Source organism: Juglans regia, chromosome 5, assembly GCF_001411555.2.
Source record: "Juglans regia cultivar Chandler chromosome 5, Walnut 2.0, whole genome shotgun sequence".
NCBI lineage: Eukaryota > Viridiplantae > Streptophyta > Magnoliopsida > Fagales > Juglandaceae > Juglans > Juglans regia.
Window position 1 is genome coordinate 17,012,118 of NC_049905.1, and position 17,603 is coordinate 17,029,720.

General features: G+C 36.4%; 1 protein-coding gene across 4 annotated transcripts; it reads left to right on the forward strand.

Annotated features, from left to right (window-relative positions):
- The first annotated feature begins 1,584 nt into the window (after positions 1-1,584).
- On the forward strand, positions 1,585-9,219 carry LOC109021458 (peter Pan-like protein). 4 transcript variants are annotated; one of them, XM_019004078.2, is made up of 9 exons: positions 1,585-1,939; positions 3,621-3,843; positions 5,207-5,262; positions 5,601-5,780; positions 6,258-6,488; positions 6,905-6,997; positions 7,077-7,264; positions 7,929-8,122; positions 8,851-9,219. In XM_019004078.2, exons 3-9 carry the CDS (start codon positions 5,245-5,247, stop codon positions 8,994-8,996), a joined length of 1,050 nt encoding a protein of 349 aa, XP_018859623.1. In that variant the 5' UTR covers positions 1,585-1,939; positions 3,621-3,843; positions 5,207-5,244; the 3' UTR covers positions 8,997-9,219. The 4 variants fall into 4 exon arrangements, with proteins under 4 accessions (XP_018859623.1, XP_018859624.1, XP_018859620.1 ...); XM_019004079.2 differs by having other exon boundaries at positions 3,621-3,783; XM_019004075.2 differs by lacking the exon at positions 3,621-3,843.
- Positions 9,220-17,603: the final 8,384 nt, after the last annotated feature.

The following is a 17,603-nucleotide window of genomic DNA, read 5'->3' on the forward strand; positions in this document are numbered from 1 at the left end:
GTAATATGATCGTGCGACCCGTAAATGCAATACAAATACCATGCGAAATTAGCGTATTTGGGTTAAATGTCAACAGATTCAGGTCAAAATAGATTGACCCATTAAGACATGATCTATAAACAGATCAATAATGTGTTAACCCATTTAACCCGTTAGTGACCCGTTTTAATCTATTTTCCTCTCTTTTCTCAAAACTCTCTAAAACATTTTAATTCAAACCATTTAACTAATATGACTCATCAATCTCAACGTCTAAATGAGGACTCTCTCATACTCTCACTCTCTCTCACAAGTCACGACCGTCGGTGTTAAGACTCGTGTATTATATAGATTGATGTAAGAGAAATACTCTAACCACAAAATGATTATACAAAAATAATTTCACAAACTGATGTATCTTAATGTAGTCTATCAGATTGTAATGCAGATCTGACGACTCACATGAAACTACATCAGTTTGTGAAATTACTTTTTTGTAATTCCTTTATGGGTGTAGCATTTCTCTTGATGTAATAAATTGTGGGTAGGGGTGTAAAGTTGTAAACTCAAATTGGAAAACCGGTCCGGACCGAACCATTCACCGGTCTGTTCCGGAACTATTTTTTAAAATGTAAAAACCGGTCGGTTCATGTCCGATTCTGGGGTTTTTCGGCCCGGATCGGACCGGTTGATTAAAAAAAATAAAAAATAATATTTTTATATATAAGTTTTATACAAAATATTTTATATATATTAAATATTAATATATATAAGTTTTATATATAATGTATAATTATAAATTTATACATTAAATGTTAATTTATAATTTCATATATATATATATTCAGATATATGAAATAATTTCATATTATAATTTATAAATTATTACATTAAATGTTAATACTAATATAAGTTTATAAATAATACTAATAGTCTAATATAGACTATAGACTATAGTTTTACTTATAATTAATACTAAAAGTTTTTAACTAATACTAATATTAAATATATAATTTATAACTAACATTAATATATAATTATAAGTTATAACTATACCAATAGTCTTATATTAATACTATTATATAGTCTGATAGACTGATATATTATTTAGCTATACTAATATTATAATATATAGTTTATAACTAATACTAATATATAACTATACTAATTGGGTAATATTAATATTATTAATCTATTATATAGTCTAATATATTATATAGCTATACTAATATATAAGTCTATAACTATTTAAATAATATTAATAGTTTAATATAGACTATAGTTATAGTTATACTAAATCACTATAACTAATACTAATATATGTAATATAACTATACTAATAGTCTAATAGACTAATATTAATACTATTAATATATTATATAATCTAATATATTATATAGCTATACTAATATATAAGTCTATAGTATATTAAATGTATTACAAATATTTATATATAGTTATATTAAATTACTATAGTCTATTAAATGTATTACATTGAAAATAAATTAATAATATCATTTAAAAAAAAAACACATTAAAAATCAATTAAACGGCGCCGTTTACATGACATTTAAACGGTTAAAGTTAAAACCCTAAAACTAAATTCGTCTCTGACTCGCTCGACCTCGTCTTCTCCGCAGCTCCAGCCTCCACTCCCTCGTCTCAAACTCTCACTCTCTCGTCTCTCACGCAGCTCACGGCGTCACGCTCTCGTCTCTCGCTCAGTCGCTCTCTGCTCTCAACTCTCCCGTCTGGCCATCTCTCACTCTCTCGTCTCTCAAGTTCTCCACTGGACCACTCTCTCGTCTCTCAAGTTCTCAACTCTCTCGAGTCGTCTGAGTCGTCTCTCACTCTCCTCGTCTGGCCGTCTCTCACTGAGTCACTCTCCTGTCTCTCAACTCTCCCGTCTCTCAATCTCAACTCTCTCGTCTCTCTGCAGAATCTGCCCCCTCGCCCCTCGGTAAGTTTTTTTTTTTTTTTTAAATTACATATTAAGATTTTTGTGATTGGATTTTGTGATATTAGGGTTTTTATGATTGGGTTTTGTGATATTGGGATTTTTGTGAATCTGTGATTGGGTTTTCAGATTTGTGATATTAGGGTTTTCGGATTAATGCTTGGAAATTGGTGTGCATGTTTTAATTTGATGTTGTTTGAAGTAATGGAATGATGCTTTGGTTGCTGCTGTTGAGTGTTGACCAAGCCAGCTATTGGTAGTGATCTGGTGGCTGTTGCCTTATCTGGTTGCAGCCGACTGCAATGTAAATGCATGTGTAGTGTTGTTATATAATGGATGAAAAATAAATCTAAAAATGTAAGTACATGTAACACTATTTTTAATGACAAACTGTGAAATTTACATTTTAAAAAAATCCTTAAACCGGACCGGACCGGTAAAACCGAAAGTACCGGTTTAGGATGATAACTGGTGCGTAATCGGTTTTGGAAAATACAAAACCGTTACATACTGGTTCGGTCTTAGATTTTGTCCAAAACCGGACCGGACCGGTTACACCTCTAATTGTGGGTTGTGTTAATATAAATGGTAAACTGGGCTCGCTTGTTTTCAAAGATGAGATAAGCTGAGATTAAAGTTAAAAAGTTGAATAAAATATTATTAGAATATATTTTTTAATATTATTTTTATTTTGGGATTTGAAAAATTTGAATTGTTTATTTTATTTTGTGTGAAGATTTAGGAAAGTTGTAATGATGAGATGAGATGAGATGTTTTTTGAAAATAAATAAGATCTGGTGTAAAGAAATCAAAGGGAACGAAAGGTTTTTGTGAAAATGACTCTAAAGTCATAAGCTTGCATTGATAAAAAGGGATAAGAGCTATATTCGAGGTGCTCAACCTACAATCCAAATCTATAACTAGACAAAAGACAAATGACTCCAGACCCCAAAAACACAATAAAAGGACAGAGAACATAAAATGACAGAAAACATGAGCTGTGATTCCCAGCACAAAACGCACAGCTTTGCCCTTCCAAAATGAACAGCTCCACTAACATAAAAAACATAGCGTATTTTGTTCCTTCTTCCCAAAACGAAGCGTCTTCCTCCAAGTCCTAAACGACCCCGTTTCGAGATGCCACTTCTACAGCACGTCATATTTCAGTCTCAAATCCCGCTTCAAGTTCAACCCCGTTAGGTTCCTAAAGCCAGCCCTCACACCTCATTGCCCTTCTCACCTCTGGCCGCTCTCGTCACGTCGCCGGCCGCCCCCACTCCCACCTCTCTCGGTCTCCTTCTCTCTCAGAGTCTCAAATCGCACCCATAGTCTCTCTCGCTGCCGCCACTCCCAGTCCCACCTTTCAGAGCCTCACGCCGCCCCCACTCCCACCTCTAAGGTATTGCTAGATACTCCTTGCTTTTTGATTAATGTATGATATCGGTGTTGGTTTCGGTGTGGGTTTTTGGGTTATTTTTTAAGTATTTCGATTGCTTGGCTATAGATGTTTCTGGGTCGTTTTTGGGTCATTGTGGACGTGGTTTATTGTTGGTTTATTATTTCCGACTTTGAACTGATTTTCTTTTTCAGTTTCTAGTGATGTTTCATGATTTGGGTGTGTGGATTTGTGTTACAATTTGTAAAGTGGAATTCTAAGGCTGTGTTAACAAACTTGCCACCACAGGTTTTGGCATCCCAAATCGATCCTATCTCAGGAAGGGATTTGGTCATTGATAAGAGAGTAAAGCCAGTTTACATAGAGTTCAAGAAGTACTTAAAGCTGTGGGTTTGGTGATTATAATCACAGTTGGTATGACTAATTAGTACCCAAAAACACAAAAAATAAGGTATCCAAAGCCAAAATATCTAGATGTTTTCTTGGTTTGCATGGTTGCAACCATATAACTGTGAGCATCTCTATCTTCGCTAACTTTGTAATATCATACTCTCTCTCTCTCTCTCTCTCTCTCTCTCTCTCGATATACCTATAGATAATATTGTTTTGGCTGTGACGATCCAAGTTGTTTTCTTATGAGATTTGAACTTTTTCCTATTGATATATATATATATATATAATTCTTCTCATTAGCCACTATTCATTACCCCACACCCTATGAAAAATACTCCCACACCCTATGAAAAAAAAAAAATAAAAAAGCTATAGATGTGAGGTATGAAAGTGAATAGTGGCTGATGTGTAGAATTTCTCTATATATATTGATCATAAGGTGATCTAGTTTGATCTGATACTATTTGAATATGTAGTGGGTTGGAAACCGATCAGTGTTAGCATCGGCAAAATCATGTGAGGAAATAGTACTTTTTCAAGTAAATAATATAATTCTTAAACATCGATTTCTCCCAATTTTACTTGTATCACGTACATTTTTCCCCTCTTGCGAGTTGAGACTGTACATGATTTTCTGTAGTGTACTATGCTTTTGTTTTTTTGTTCTAAAAGCATTAATTGTGATCTGTATTCTTCAGTTTCTTATTTTATTAAAACTTAATGTCCCACACATCCATATCTCTATGGGTTCAAATATATCTCTTTAGTTAATGAGTTTAGTGGGACACAAATACCTCTAGATTTCATGATGACCAGAAGTCTATTTAAGTATTGAGAGGATTAAAGGTTCTCACCTACAACATAATTGAAGAGGAATGGTATCGATAGAACCCCTTTCAAGCCTAGCTAGTAGTGGCCTTGTCGGAAACATTCATAAGCTTTCAAATCTAGCTAGTAGTTACCGTAACATGATTAGATGCCAAATCAGTTTTGAGAAAAGATTGTTATTGATTTTTATCGGCCTAGATTTTGATATTTTTGGTTATATAAATGACTGTCTATTTAAGTGATAAATATATAAAATTATTTAAAATATGTCATATCAATAAATAGTAGAAATTCCTCGATTTCATATTTTTTTTTTGCTAATTACATAGAAAGTTACTCCATGTAAGAATTAGTAATTGCATCCACAAGAATGTCACATGATTTTCTTTATTGGGTACTGATCTTTACCTTATCAAGTACGTGCAGCTACAAGCTTCAATTGTTTTTTACATTATCTTATTTTATCGTATTTTTTTAATTTTTACTTTATTTGAGCTTTTTATAATTTTTTTCAACTACTATTTGTTGTTTTTTTTACCTTATCAAGTATTTGTAGTTGTGCTGGTTCTTGATTGATGTCTAGTTAGGTATAATTACATAAAATCGTGGATAATTTATGTTTTGGATTATGCCAAATATTGTTTTTTTTTTAGGTGTGCAAGTTATTTAATCGGGAAGGATTCTTGGAAGCATGGCTCGGTTCAAAAATGTAAGTAGAATTTGGTTATGTTTGTTTTTGCTTAATCTTCCCTGCAGTTGGCTGCTGGGAAAAGAAAGAAAAGAAAAGAAAATGAACTGTGGGTTGTTAGGATATATTTTGGTTTTATTTGGGAGATAGAATTGGTCGTGGGTTCAAGCACCACAGTGGGCGATTAGAATCTTGATTCTTTAATTATAACGAAATGCCAATGACTTATCAAAACGAGTTTGTATTAGTGTTTGGATTTCAATATATTCTATTTTTAATTTTTTCTTCCATTTATTGGGAAAGAAATGAGTTTGTAATAGTGTTTCCTGGTTTCCTTAATTGTCATTTGGATTAAGCAGAAGAAAAAGGTGATTGTGAAGCCGGTTGCAAAGAAGAAGCAACCTACTGTGGATCATATCACTGGCAGTAAGATTCCAATGAGCTTTGTGTTTTCAAGAGGGAAGTTGCCTGGTCCTCTCAGACAACTTCAAATGGATTTGAGAAAGTTGATGCTTCCATATACTGCCCTCAATCTCAAGGTAAAGATTATCTTTTCTCTGCTTTCCTTCTCGCTTTCTGTTTCTTTGTCTCCTGAAGCATATATGTTTGCGACATGAGACCGATGGAAGTACACAATTCATAAGAAATGAATTTTGAGTCGTAAATTCATTTTACTACACTATATACATCTTGTGTACTTGTGTTATGGCTTCTTTTCTTATGAATAAAACTTTTTGATTAGCTATAAAAAAATATTTTCCTACACAATAAGGGGGTAAAACTTTTTGCATAATAATATAATGCTTTAGAGAAGAGTTATTAACTTCTGCTAAAGACTCGAAAGAAGTCATTTACAACATATCAACGGCGGTTTCATTTTAATAAATATCGTGTCTTTACCTTAAGGAATTCTCAGCAGTCTGTATGCTGAATTCTGTCTATATTTCCAGTCATAATGTTGTTGTGCTGTATTTCTTGGTAATTCTAATTCTGTTAATTTCCTATTATTATTGCAGGAGAAGAAACGAAATAATCTCAAAGACTTTTTGAACGTTGCTGGTCCTATGGGCGTAACACATTTCCTCATAATCTCAAAAACTACAACAGCACCCTACTTGCGGGTAGCAAGGACCCCACAGGGCCCCACTCTTACATTTAAAATACATGAATACTCATTGGCTGTTGATGTCATTAAATCTCAACTGCGTCCTAGATGCCCTCAAGATCTTTTCAAAAATGCTCCTTTGGTAATTTCATATACTCACCCAAACAGTAGTACACACAAATTGAGTTTTGTTGGTTTGATAAAACATTTAAGAGAAAGTAAAGAAAAAAAATGCTAAAATAGCTGTTTTACGTATATGCAATTTCCTCTTCCTCATCTGCAACATTACCAGTCTTTAACATGCAAGACATACCATGTTAATTAAAATATATATGTCTGAAGAACTCATAGTTGCTACTCACAACTTCTTGAATGTCTGGCACCATCCCCCTCCATTTGTACCTTAAATGCCTTTCTTCTATTAGCCATTGTTAATATCTGCACTTCTGAAGAGGAAAGGGCTGCTGCTATGCCGTTGCCTAATTTTACCAAAACAGATGACGCATGCTTGTTTCTTTAACTTATGCCAGTGTTAATTTCTACTTATATTATGAGCAGATTGTTCTTTCTGGTTTTGGTACTGGTGATCAGCACCTAAAGCTTACAACAATAATGTTTCAGAACATCTTTCCCGCCATTGATATAAACACAGTGAGTTTTCAAACAAATTTGATTTCTGTGCCTCTCAACATGATATTATATCCCCTCTGAACGTTCTTTTACTGTTCAGGTCAAGCTTTCATCTTGCCAGAGAATTGTGTTGCTTAATTACAACAAGGACACAAAGCTCATTGATTTTCGGCACTATTCCATAAGATTACAGCCTGTTGGTGTCTCCCGTAGAATTAGGAAGTTTGTGCAGAACCATCAAGTCCCCGATTTGAGGAATCTTCAAGACGTGAGTGACTTTGTCACAAAGTAAGGAGTCTTTCTTGTTATTTTAATCTTCTTGAAGGAAATTTCGTTTGCATCTAATATTGAAATTGAGAGATTATACTATCCATTGTTTGTGTTTCCTGAGGTCTATGCTAGAGACTACAATCACCCCAGCAAAAAAAAAAAAAAAAAAAGAAACCAGAAAAATTTCTTCATATTATTATTGTAAGGGTGTATGAACAGAGTATCAGTTTTCCAATAAGGATTTCTGGCCAAGTGTCATTTTCTCCTTTTTCCATTTATAATTTTATTTTGATTCTCTGATAAGGAATAAGGGGAAGGCAATCAAAGCTAGAATAGATGAAGAAAAAGATACGGACATCCTCTTTAAATTAAAAAGCTTTAGTTTCTTGTATTGCATTGAATTTTGTTATTTTTTTTATCAGTAATTTTGTTCTGGTTTTATACTTGTTTTAATTCCTTCGACGAGAGCAATGGTTTGATGACACATCAGAGGATGGCTTTGAATTTCCGAATTTCTTTTTGAGGTCAACTGTGGTCTTTATTCATCATCTTTGATTTACATCAATACAAGAAAAAACCAATTGGAAGATAGAGAAGGAATGAAAACAAAGAGAGATATACATATCTCTTGGTTACTCTTGGTTATTTATTTTGGTTTATATTTATTTTCCTTGTGACTTAGGGCTGGGTATGGATCAGAAAGTGAAGCAGATGATGAAGCAGCGACTGTGACTCTGGCTAGTGATCTTGGCAGAGTTAATCGGGCATCTACAAAAAGTGCTGTCAAGCTTCAAGAGATTGGACCCAGAATGACGCTTCAACTCATCAAGATTGAGGAAGGATTGTGTTCTGGTGGAGTCATCTTCAGTGAATATGGTATGTTCTCTCTTTTATAACATGTTACTTTCCTTCTCCTTTAGCAAGGAGATTATTTATATGGTCGAAAGAAACATGATAACACAGTTGGAATATGACGTCAATGGATGATTGACTACACGAATGCCATATAAAGTCCTTCTGCTGGTCTTCCATAATCTTATCTTGCCATTCCACCACCAATCATTTTCTGCTGAGTTGGTGATTTCGTCTCATTCATGTTGCATACAATTATTTCCTTGAGGCCCTCACATACTACCTAAATTGCTTCCCCATTTGTAGACAAAATTCCTGATTCGGAGCCTGCCTTGGCCCATTCTTTTCGAGGCTTGCTATCTGTATATTGGCTCCCAAGACCTATTTGTCCCATGTTAAGAGCATTGATTACTTGCCTGTTACTGCTCTCATCTCTCTCCAATTTGCATATTGTTTTTCCCTTTAAACCTTATCATCCTGTACAATCAGCCAGGATTTCAGATAATTGGCACCTTATGATCTTTGTCGTAGGCTCTCCCTTGTTCTGGTTTTACCTGTTTCCTCTACATATTAGTGTTATACTTCTTTGACATATGAATGAATATGTTATTCTTCTGTTATTTGTTCATTTATTCTTTATAATACTTCTGTCACATATCACTCTTCCTCTGTTCCTTGCCCTTGGCTGAAAATTTCTAGTCTATTAGATCTTTGTCAAGAACTTGCATTTATTCTTCCCCTCTTATTCTCAGGAAGTGGTGATGGCAAGAAAAAGCAGGACAACGAGGAAGATCCTGAAGACCAGGAAGACGAGGATGAAGATCGGGAAGATATTGTCCAAGATGAGGAAGATCATGAGGAAAATATTGTTGAAGATGATGATGAAGATGTAGACTAGCTACTGGCCAAGTTGGAAATTGAAGTGAAAGTTTTCGTTGGCATTTGAAGGGAATCTCTGTATCTAATATCTATATCGATTGGGAAATACCTTAAAGAGTATTGTTTACTGGAGAGAGGAATGTCTTCTTGGCGCTGTTGCCCACTATCTTAAATATCATGTTTAATGTCATGTTTTAGTAGAAAGAAAGGGGTAAAGAAAAAACACATTAATTTGGATTCAACAAAAGGATTTCTTCCTCTACCCTCCTCGTCTTTGTCCTTGTCCAGCGGCATGGCATAATCAAACCACAAACCAGAAAAGACATTCGGCAACTTTTTTCATAATATAAAACTTGTGAACTGCGAGAATGTATTGTACTAATGATGCTAACTTCTGCAGAAAAATGAAATCACCATCCAGAAATTTAATAATTTAATATCATGAAGATTTATAATGTGAACTACAAAACATGACACTTGAGGCCAGGCCAGAAGTATTAAGACGATGGTTTACAAACTACTAAAGTTTCTCTGCTACCACCAACGGAAACTCATTGAGAATTATTGCTTAAACAATAGCAAAACAGGACCTATGACTGGAGCTTTGGCCACCTCCAAGATGAGCTCTCCCCACCTCCCTAGTGAGTCAAACCCATCCTAAGGATCTCCCAACAACCAGCTTCCCCAGCTCAGAACAAGCTCTCCCAAACAACACCAACCAGTCCTCCCATACAACCGTTCAGATCACGCTGCTGCAACAAATCCTCACCAACAACACTAAACAAGTACCTTTCTTATTAAACACCACAAACAAATCTCATTACTACCATTAACTAGCACTTCCATCTGAGCTTCCCAATCTGTCATTCACAAGAAACCAGAAAAGAAAATGACTGCCCCCAAGTGCTGCAGACTAAGGATCTCCCAACAACCAAATCTCCCCAGATCAAAACCAATTCAATCAAATAACACCAACCACCTCCTCAGATCTTTTATCAGCATTGAAGTCTCACTAACTACCCCAAAATGGGCATTCCTCATTAATCACCACATCTCATTACCACCTTTATTTAGAATCTCACACACGAACTTCTCAATTTGCCACTCACAAGAAACCAAAAGATCAACAACCAGATTTCCAGAACCCAAACCTCGAGTAATGACTTCCACCCCTGACACAGAATGTCAGTCCTCAACATCCATAACCCCAAACTGGAAAGAACTGAATCTGGAACCAAAAATTGAACTTGTTGCTTACCTATCCAACTATGCACTCATTGGTAGGATAGTGTCATCCAAACCTCTCAATTAGAATACCCTTCATTCTACCAGAAAGACAATCTGGAGCTTTGCTATTGGACTAACCATTGAAGACATGACCATCAACACTTTTTTGTTTACCTTCTCATCTCAACAAGAGAAGAATCGAGTGATGGATCATAGACCTTGGAACATCAAGGGTTTTCACATGTTGATACATGACTGGCCTCCAGGTTTGAGTTTACAGGAATTAGATTTAAAAACGCCAGTATTTTGGATTCAAATCCATGGGATCCCATTAGTGTTAATGACAAACCAAATGCTAAAAGATAGGAAGAAAATTAGGAAATTTCATCCAAGTGGAACAAACATATAGCCCAGGCATAGTCTTTAGAAGGTACATGAGGATACAAGTTGAGATTAATGTAGAAAACCTTCTACCAGATAGATTTCCTCTAGCAAGAAAAAGAAAGCCTGCCACTTGGATAAGTTTCAAATATGAGAGGCTATCAGATTTTTGTTACTGTTGTGGTAGCTTAGGCCATATCCAACAAGCCTGCTCTCTCCTCCAAGTTCAAACTGAGGTCACTAATTTTGGACCATAGATGCGAGTAGATCCAGCCTCTTGAAGAAACACCCCCCCTCCTTCCTAGAAGAACCCTAATCTTTGCTAACCATTATGAGCATGTAGGAATGCAATCAGCTGAAATGGTAGGATACAAGAGGAGCAAGTCATACTGTGAATCAGAATCTATGCTAGGATTAAAATATTGATGCAAGACCACATTGCATCCAGCTAGAAGCTCGAGGTGCACCCTTCCATGGAAGCCAAACCTACATGGGAATGGGATTCTCTAAACTGCAATCAGTGGCACGTGCCAAGTATCCATTTTAGCAAACAAACAATCAGCATGCTTTTAAAAACAGTAAAAACTATCACATCTAGTCCCCTAGATAGACCCAGATCGTACAAGCTGACCTCCCTATCACATTGGTGATGCAATGGCCAACATCAAGCCTTATGCATTAAAACTCAGCCCACAAGTCTCCTCACCTATCACTTCGTCTTCAACTAATTCCCTCACTGAGCAGAACAACACCTCAGATTCCAATATGTTCAAACAAATCATCTCTCAATTCGAGAACCTTCAAAGCCCAACAAACCTGGACCCAAAGCAAGACTCAATTTCACTCCTTGTTAGCCCATCTGGCAAGTCCTGCCTAGCAATCAGGCCCACCGCAAATATCCTCAGTAACACAGACAACATAACTGATCCAACACAAAAGCTCAATCTGTTCGACCCACATTGTAACAAAAATACCTCCTCAAACAAACCAACTTTCATCAACTCACTCCTGAATAACCCATCAAATTCAAAGATAGGAATGGTATCGACTCAAGAGGAACAAGGGGATTCGAGCAACCTTGAACAGAAGGGACTCAAACTTTAGATAGAGGAAAATGATGTGCCCATTGCTAAGTACATCCAGTTAGCAAAGAATAAGAGGAATGAGGCCAACTGCAGAAAATCTAAAAGACTCAAGTTCTCTCCCTATCAGAAAGAGGACCACCCATCTGGTAATAAGACTCAGACTCACTTTTTTGATACGGTTGGTGTGGCAGGGCTCAAACTGCCATCAAAGCATAAATAAAGCTATTTTCTTGGAATTGCAGGGATATAGCCCAACCCCATGCAATCAGAACTTGAGGGCTAACATCAGGACCTACAATCATGATGCTATCTTTATCTCGGAGACCATTTTGATGCATGTAAATATTTCTAGCATTGTAAATAGACTAGAGTTCTCCATGTATATAGAAGTTCCTCCCACTAGTAGAAAATGAGGTCTTTTGTTCATATGGAAGCATGGCCTAGATATGGAATTAGTTTATGTTAATAGAAGTATTATGTCTTTGTTTGTGTATTCTGACCCTACTCACAATCCTTGGCTTCTTAATCTCGTTTATTGCCCTACTCAAAATAGTCAAAAAGGGAAGTTTTAGGATACTATGAACCTAATTGTTAATAATTTCAATGGACCTATCTTAGATATTGGAGATCTTAACTCAATTCTAAGCCAAACTAAAAAAATAGGTGGGAGACTCTTTGCCTGCTCCTCATAAGGAAATGGATTGAGAATCTATATGGATAACACTGACAAAATTGATCTTGGATTCCATGGTCCCAAGTACACTTGGACTAATAACAGATAGGGATTAGGTAACATAAGGGAAAAACTTGATAGAGGGATTGCTAACCATCAATGGATGAACCTTTTCCCTAATGCAAATCTACAACATCTCCCAATCAGTGCATCTGATCACTCCCCCATTTTACTTGATACCTCGGGGAGAAAACAACACAAATCCTCCTTTAAATTCAAAGAATTTTCCCTCCTGTTAGATGGTAATCCTAAAGGCATGGAACAACTAATTCACTGGATCACCTAGCTTCACTCTTTCAAAAAAACTGAAGGAAGTAGGTAAAAAGGGCATTGAAAATCTGGAATAGGAACCATTTTGGCCATATCCAAACTGCCATTAGACACCTCATACAGGAACTTTCACAAATCCAATCCAAAGATCCAACCATTTAGCCCATGAGCAAAGAAAATGAAATCAAGGCTAACCTCAATGAACAACTTAGAAGATAGGAGACCCTCTGGAGGCAAAAAGCTAGGCTAAGTTGGCTAACCACAACTAATCCAAGGCTAACCTCAATGAACAACTTAGAAGATAGGAGACCCTCTGGAGGCAAAAAGCTAGGCTAAGTTGGCTAACCACAACTAATCTAAACACCAAGTTCTTCCACATGTCCACCACCATAGGAGGTGCACCAATTCCATTGAGTGCCTTAAAATAAACCCTCAAACATAGACAACTGAGACCTCTGTGATCCAGAATAAGTTTTTTTGAGCGCTTTAAGGACATATTCACTACTTCTAATCCAATTTTAAACATTGATTTGAATGACCTTTTCGCTAACAAAACCAGTGACTTGGAGAACCAGCCCCTTTGTGAAATCCCTTCCGATCCTGAGATCCTCTCAACCCTGAGACAAACTACCTTAAATAAAGTTCCTGGCCCTAATGGATTTACAGGTATGTTCTATAAACATTACTGGGAGATAATCAAGGATGACTTTAATGCTGCCATTAAGAATTTCTTCATCAATGGGAAGTTGCTCAAGGAATGAAACCACACACACATTGCTCTGATCCCAAAGACTAAAAATCCTAATACTGTTCATCAGTTTAGGCCAATTAGTCTCTCCAATGTATGCTACAAAGTCATTGCAAAGCTACTGGCCAACAGGCAGAAAAAGATCATTTCCAAAATCATTTCTCCTTACCAAACAGCCTTTGTCCCAGGGAGAATTATTCAGGAAAACAATATAATGGCTCAAGAGATATTCCACCATATCAAGAGGAAAAAGAAAGGAAAAAAAGGGTTTATGGCTATTAAAATAGATATGGAAAAAGTCTTTGACTTCATGGAGTAATATTTCCTTCTTAGCATTATGTCTCAATCCTTTTGGCTATTTTCATCCATCCAAAAGTCTTAGGCAATGGGATCCTCTTTCCCCCTTCCTCTTCATTCTTGGTACTGAGGTACTAACTTGAATGATCACTAGAGTGGAAAGTCTAGGCCATCTCAGAGGAATTTTATTAGTAGAAATGGACCCAAAATATCCCATCTTCTTTTTATAGATGATCTTATCCTCTTTGGTTTAGCCTTAAAAAACAATGCTCAAAATTTCAAAAAATGCGTTGATAAATACTCCCTCTGGTCTAGCCAAAAAATCCATGCAGCTAAGTCCTCAATCCAATTCAATTGCAATACCCCATCTCACTCCAGAAGATAAGTGAAAGATATCCTAAATTTCAAACCTACTTCTTCTAACATAAAATACTTGGGTCTGCCCATCATTTTCAAAGCCTCTAAAAGAAACACTTTGAAGAAATGCATCAAAAGATCACTCATAAATTGGCAGGGTGGAAGTCTAAGCTTCTCTCTCAAACTGGTAGGACCACCTTAATAAGATCAGTAGCAAGTTTCATTCCTTCCTACCAAGTGGCCGCCCTCTCAATTCCAAAAGATGTCGCCCATTTCATTGACATTTCTTTTATGAAACTCTGGTGGGGATTCCCTTATCAAAAAACTCACAATTTCACTCTTAAATCTTGGAAGACCATCAGCAGACCTAAATCAATAGGTGGCCTTGGACTAAGAAACACTTCTGACTTTAACAGTGCTCTCATTTAACAAGCTAGGTTGGCAGATGGTCAATGAGAGTAACAACACTTGGAAGAGAATGCTTATTGAGAAATACTTGAATAATTCTTCCTTCTTCGATATCAGTCCTAAACCCCCTGATTCTTGGATTTGGAAAATGATCCTTGAGCAAAAGGATTTCCTAAAAACTAGTGTCTGTTTTTAGGTCAACAATGGAGTGGGTATTAAAGTTTGGACTAACCCCTGGATCCCTACTCTCCCATCCTATCAACCCAGCCCAAAATCAATTTACATTCACCAGGGCCCTGACCTTACTATTTATGAACTTACAATGGAGGAACCGAGAAGATGAAATACAATTATACTTCAAGCCCTCTTTCATCAGGACATTGTGAATGAGATTAGGAAAATACCTCTTGCCCAATTTGACTACCATCACCAAAAAGATAGGATCAGATGGACGCACCATAATTCAGAGAACTTTTTAGTCAAATCAGCATATGCAACCCTCTCCATGAACCAAGTCCACACTAACTCTAGTGACCATTTCACTAATTGGAAAAAACTTTTGAAAATTCGAATCTAGAACAGACTCAAATTCTTCTGTTGGAAATTTATTCACAACATCATTTCCACCAATAATAACTTGAAAAGGTTTATCCCCTTGAGTGAAAAGGACACTAAATGCCCTATATGCAAAACTGAGGAAGAATCTCAAAGCCATCTTTTCTTCATTTGCCCCTTCTCAAGAATTCTTTGGAGACAATCACCTTGGCTAATTGATATCACTAACTTTTCAAGTAGGGAAATAAAAGACTGGCTAGAATGTATAATCACCTCATATAGGAGCCTGAATATCCCCGCTAGTGATGAGCATCATTTCCAAATCTTTGTTATCATAGCCATGGACAACATATGGTTTCTTAGAAACAAGAAAGTCCATAAAGACACCCAACCTTGTGTTAGTAGTTTTGTTAATGGCACTATCGAAACTTTCACTAAGCATTGTTATGCATGGGGCACTAAACAGGTGAATGAAAGCCACCAATGGAGAGCACTACCTAGAGATCACTATACCATAACCTTTGATGTGGCGGTCAGAAACTTTGGCAGTACAGCAGCTGCCATCTGTAGATCAGAAGAAGGCACACCAGTCTTTGTCCAGACAAAACTCATCCCTAGCCAAGACCCTAATCAAGGAGAAGCCACAACACTGCTTATATGAGTCAAGAAAGCAATGGAAAGCAGCATTGAAAAGGTTGTAATTGCAGGGGACTCATTAATCACCATACAAGCAGTGAATGATCCTAAAATCATAGCAATTTGAATTGTTCAGCCTTTAATAAAGGATATAAGGAAACTCATGAGCAGGTCTCAAAGCTAGCAAGCTAGGAAAATTCATCGAGATATGAATCAATGCGCATTCTATTGCGCAATGGGCAGCTTCCAATAACCTTCATGGAAGCATACCCCTCATTTCTATTCCCCCTGCCTCTTAGACTTTCATATTGGCAAAGACCCACCAGTCTCTAATGTTTATTCTTTTGGGCTATAATATGTTATGTAATGCTATACTTAGGATGAACTATGTTGTACTCTATTTTCACGTAATGAAGCTCTATTTGCAGGAAAAAAAAAGACCTATAACTGAGTCACTCAAAGAACACTGCGAAGGAGCACTATTGAGGTAGTAAGATACAGTCATCAACCCCTAGGGTTGACTTAAATGGTAAAGGCCTTGGCTTGGGGGTATGCTCCTTAGGTTTAAGGTTTAAATTCTTTTGGGTGCAAACAATCGCTAAAAGCTATCTGACTGGAGGATTTTTCTATTGAATTACCCGAAGTGCACCTGCAGAAAACTTCTTGTCGAGGGCCTGTCACTCCCAGGATTAGTGGGGATGCTGTTTCTGGACACTTGGTGCCAATAAAAAAAAGATACACAATCATCAATAAAAGGCTCACATCTAAGACATATTCCAGAACATGGCATTGAACTCCCTTAAACCCTCCTCTTAGACAGTCTTAAGAATCTCTTTTGAAGGCCAACATCTCAAGTGTCACTCCTGCATGCTCTTTACTCTGGCTTCATTTGTGAAGCAATCAATGTTGGTATGTAAAAAAAGGTCAAAAAATTATTTTTACAAAATAACATAGTACAAGCAGTTAACAGATAGAATTCAAGCTATTCCAAAACTCCAATTATACATCTTCTTAAAATTGTGTACAGTATTTACGTTTTTGTTGCAATGGAGATAGAAGGAGGTTCGACTGCTATAGATAAAAAAGGAAGTATGAAGCAATAAAAGAAAAAAAAAACTCCTTCCAAAATCCAGAAAGACAAATAATAAGATGACCATCTGATCCTTAAAACATAAATGGTCTATTATAATAAACTGGATAGAGCCTTCAGATGCAGATGAAGTATTTGAGACCAAGCAGCCCATTTCACTCTAAACAGGAAAAATTTCACTATCATTCTGCCTCATCTAGTTAGTGTTTAAACATGACCTACGGTGTTCAAAATTTGGCCAAACCACTGATATTGAGCCCTCCTGAAAAGATGTGAGGAACAGACCATTTATTATTTCAAGCCTCACAAACAGAAGATGCCATATTCATCCTTAAAAAATTCTTGACTTTTACTTTTCAAGCTATGGAGTGACAATTTCAAAGCTGGCAAGCTAGAAAAATTTATTAAGATATAAATGGATGCGCGCATTCTCTTGCGCAATGGACAGCTTCCAATAACCTTTCATGTAAGCATACCTCTCATTTCTATTCCCTCTGCCTCCTAGACTTTCATAGTGGCAAAGACCCACCAGTCTCTAATGTTAATTCTTTTGGGCTATAATATGTTATGTAATGCTGTAATTAGGATGAACTATGTTGTACTCTGTTTTCATGTAACGAAGCTCTATTTGCAGAAAAAAAAAGACCTATGACTGAGTCACTCAAAGAACACCGTGGAGGAGCACCACAGAGGTAGTAAGATACAGTCATCAACCCCTAAGGGTTGACTCAAATGGTAAAGGCCTTGGCTTGGGGGTATGCTCCTCAGGTTTCAGGTTTAAATTCCTTTGGGTGCAAACAATCTCTAAAGGCTATCTAACTAGAGGATTTATCCATTGA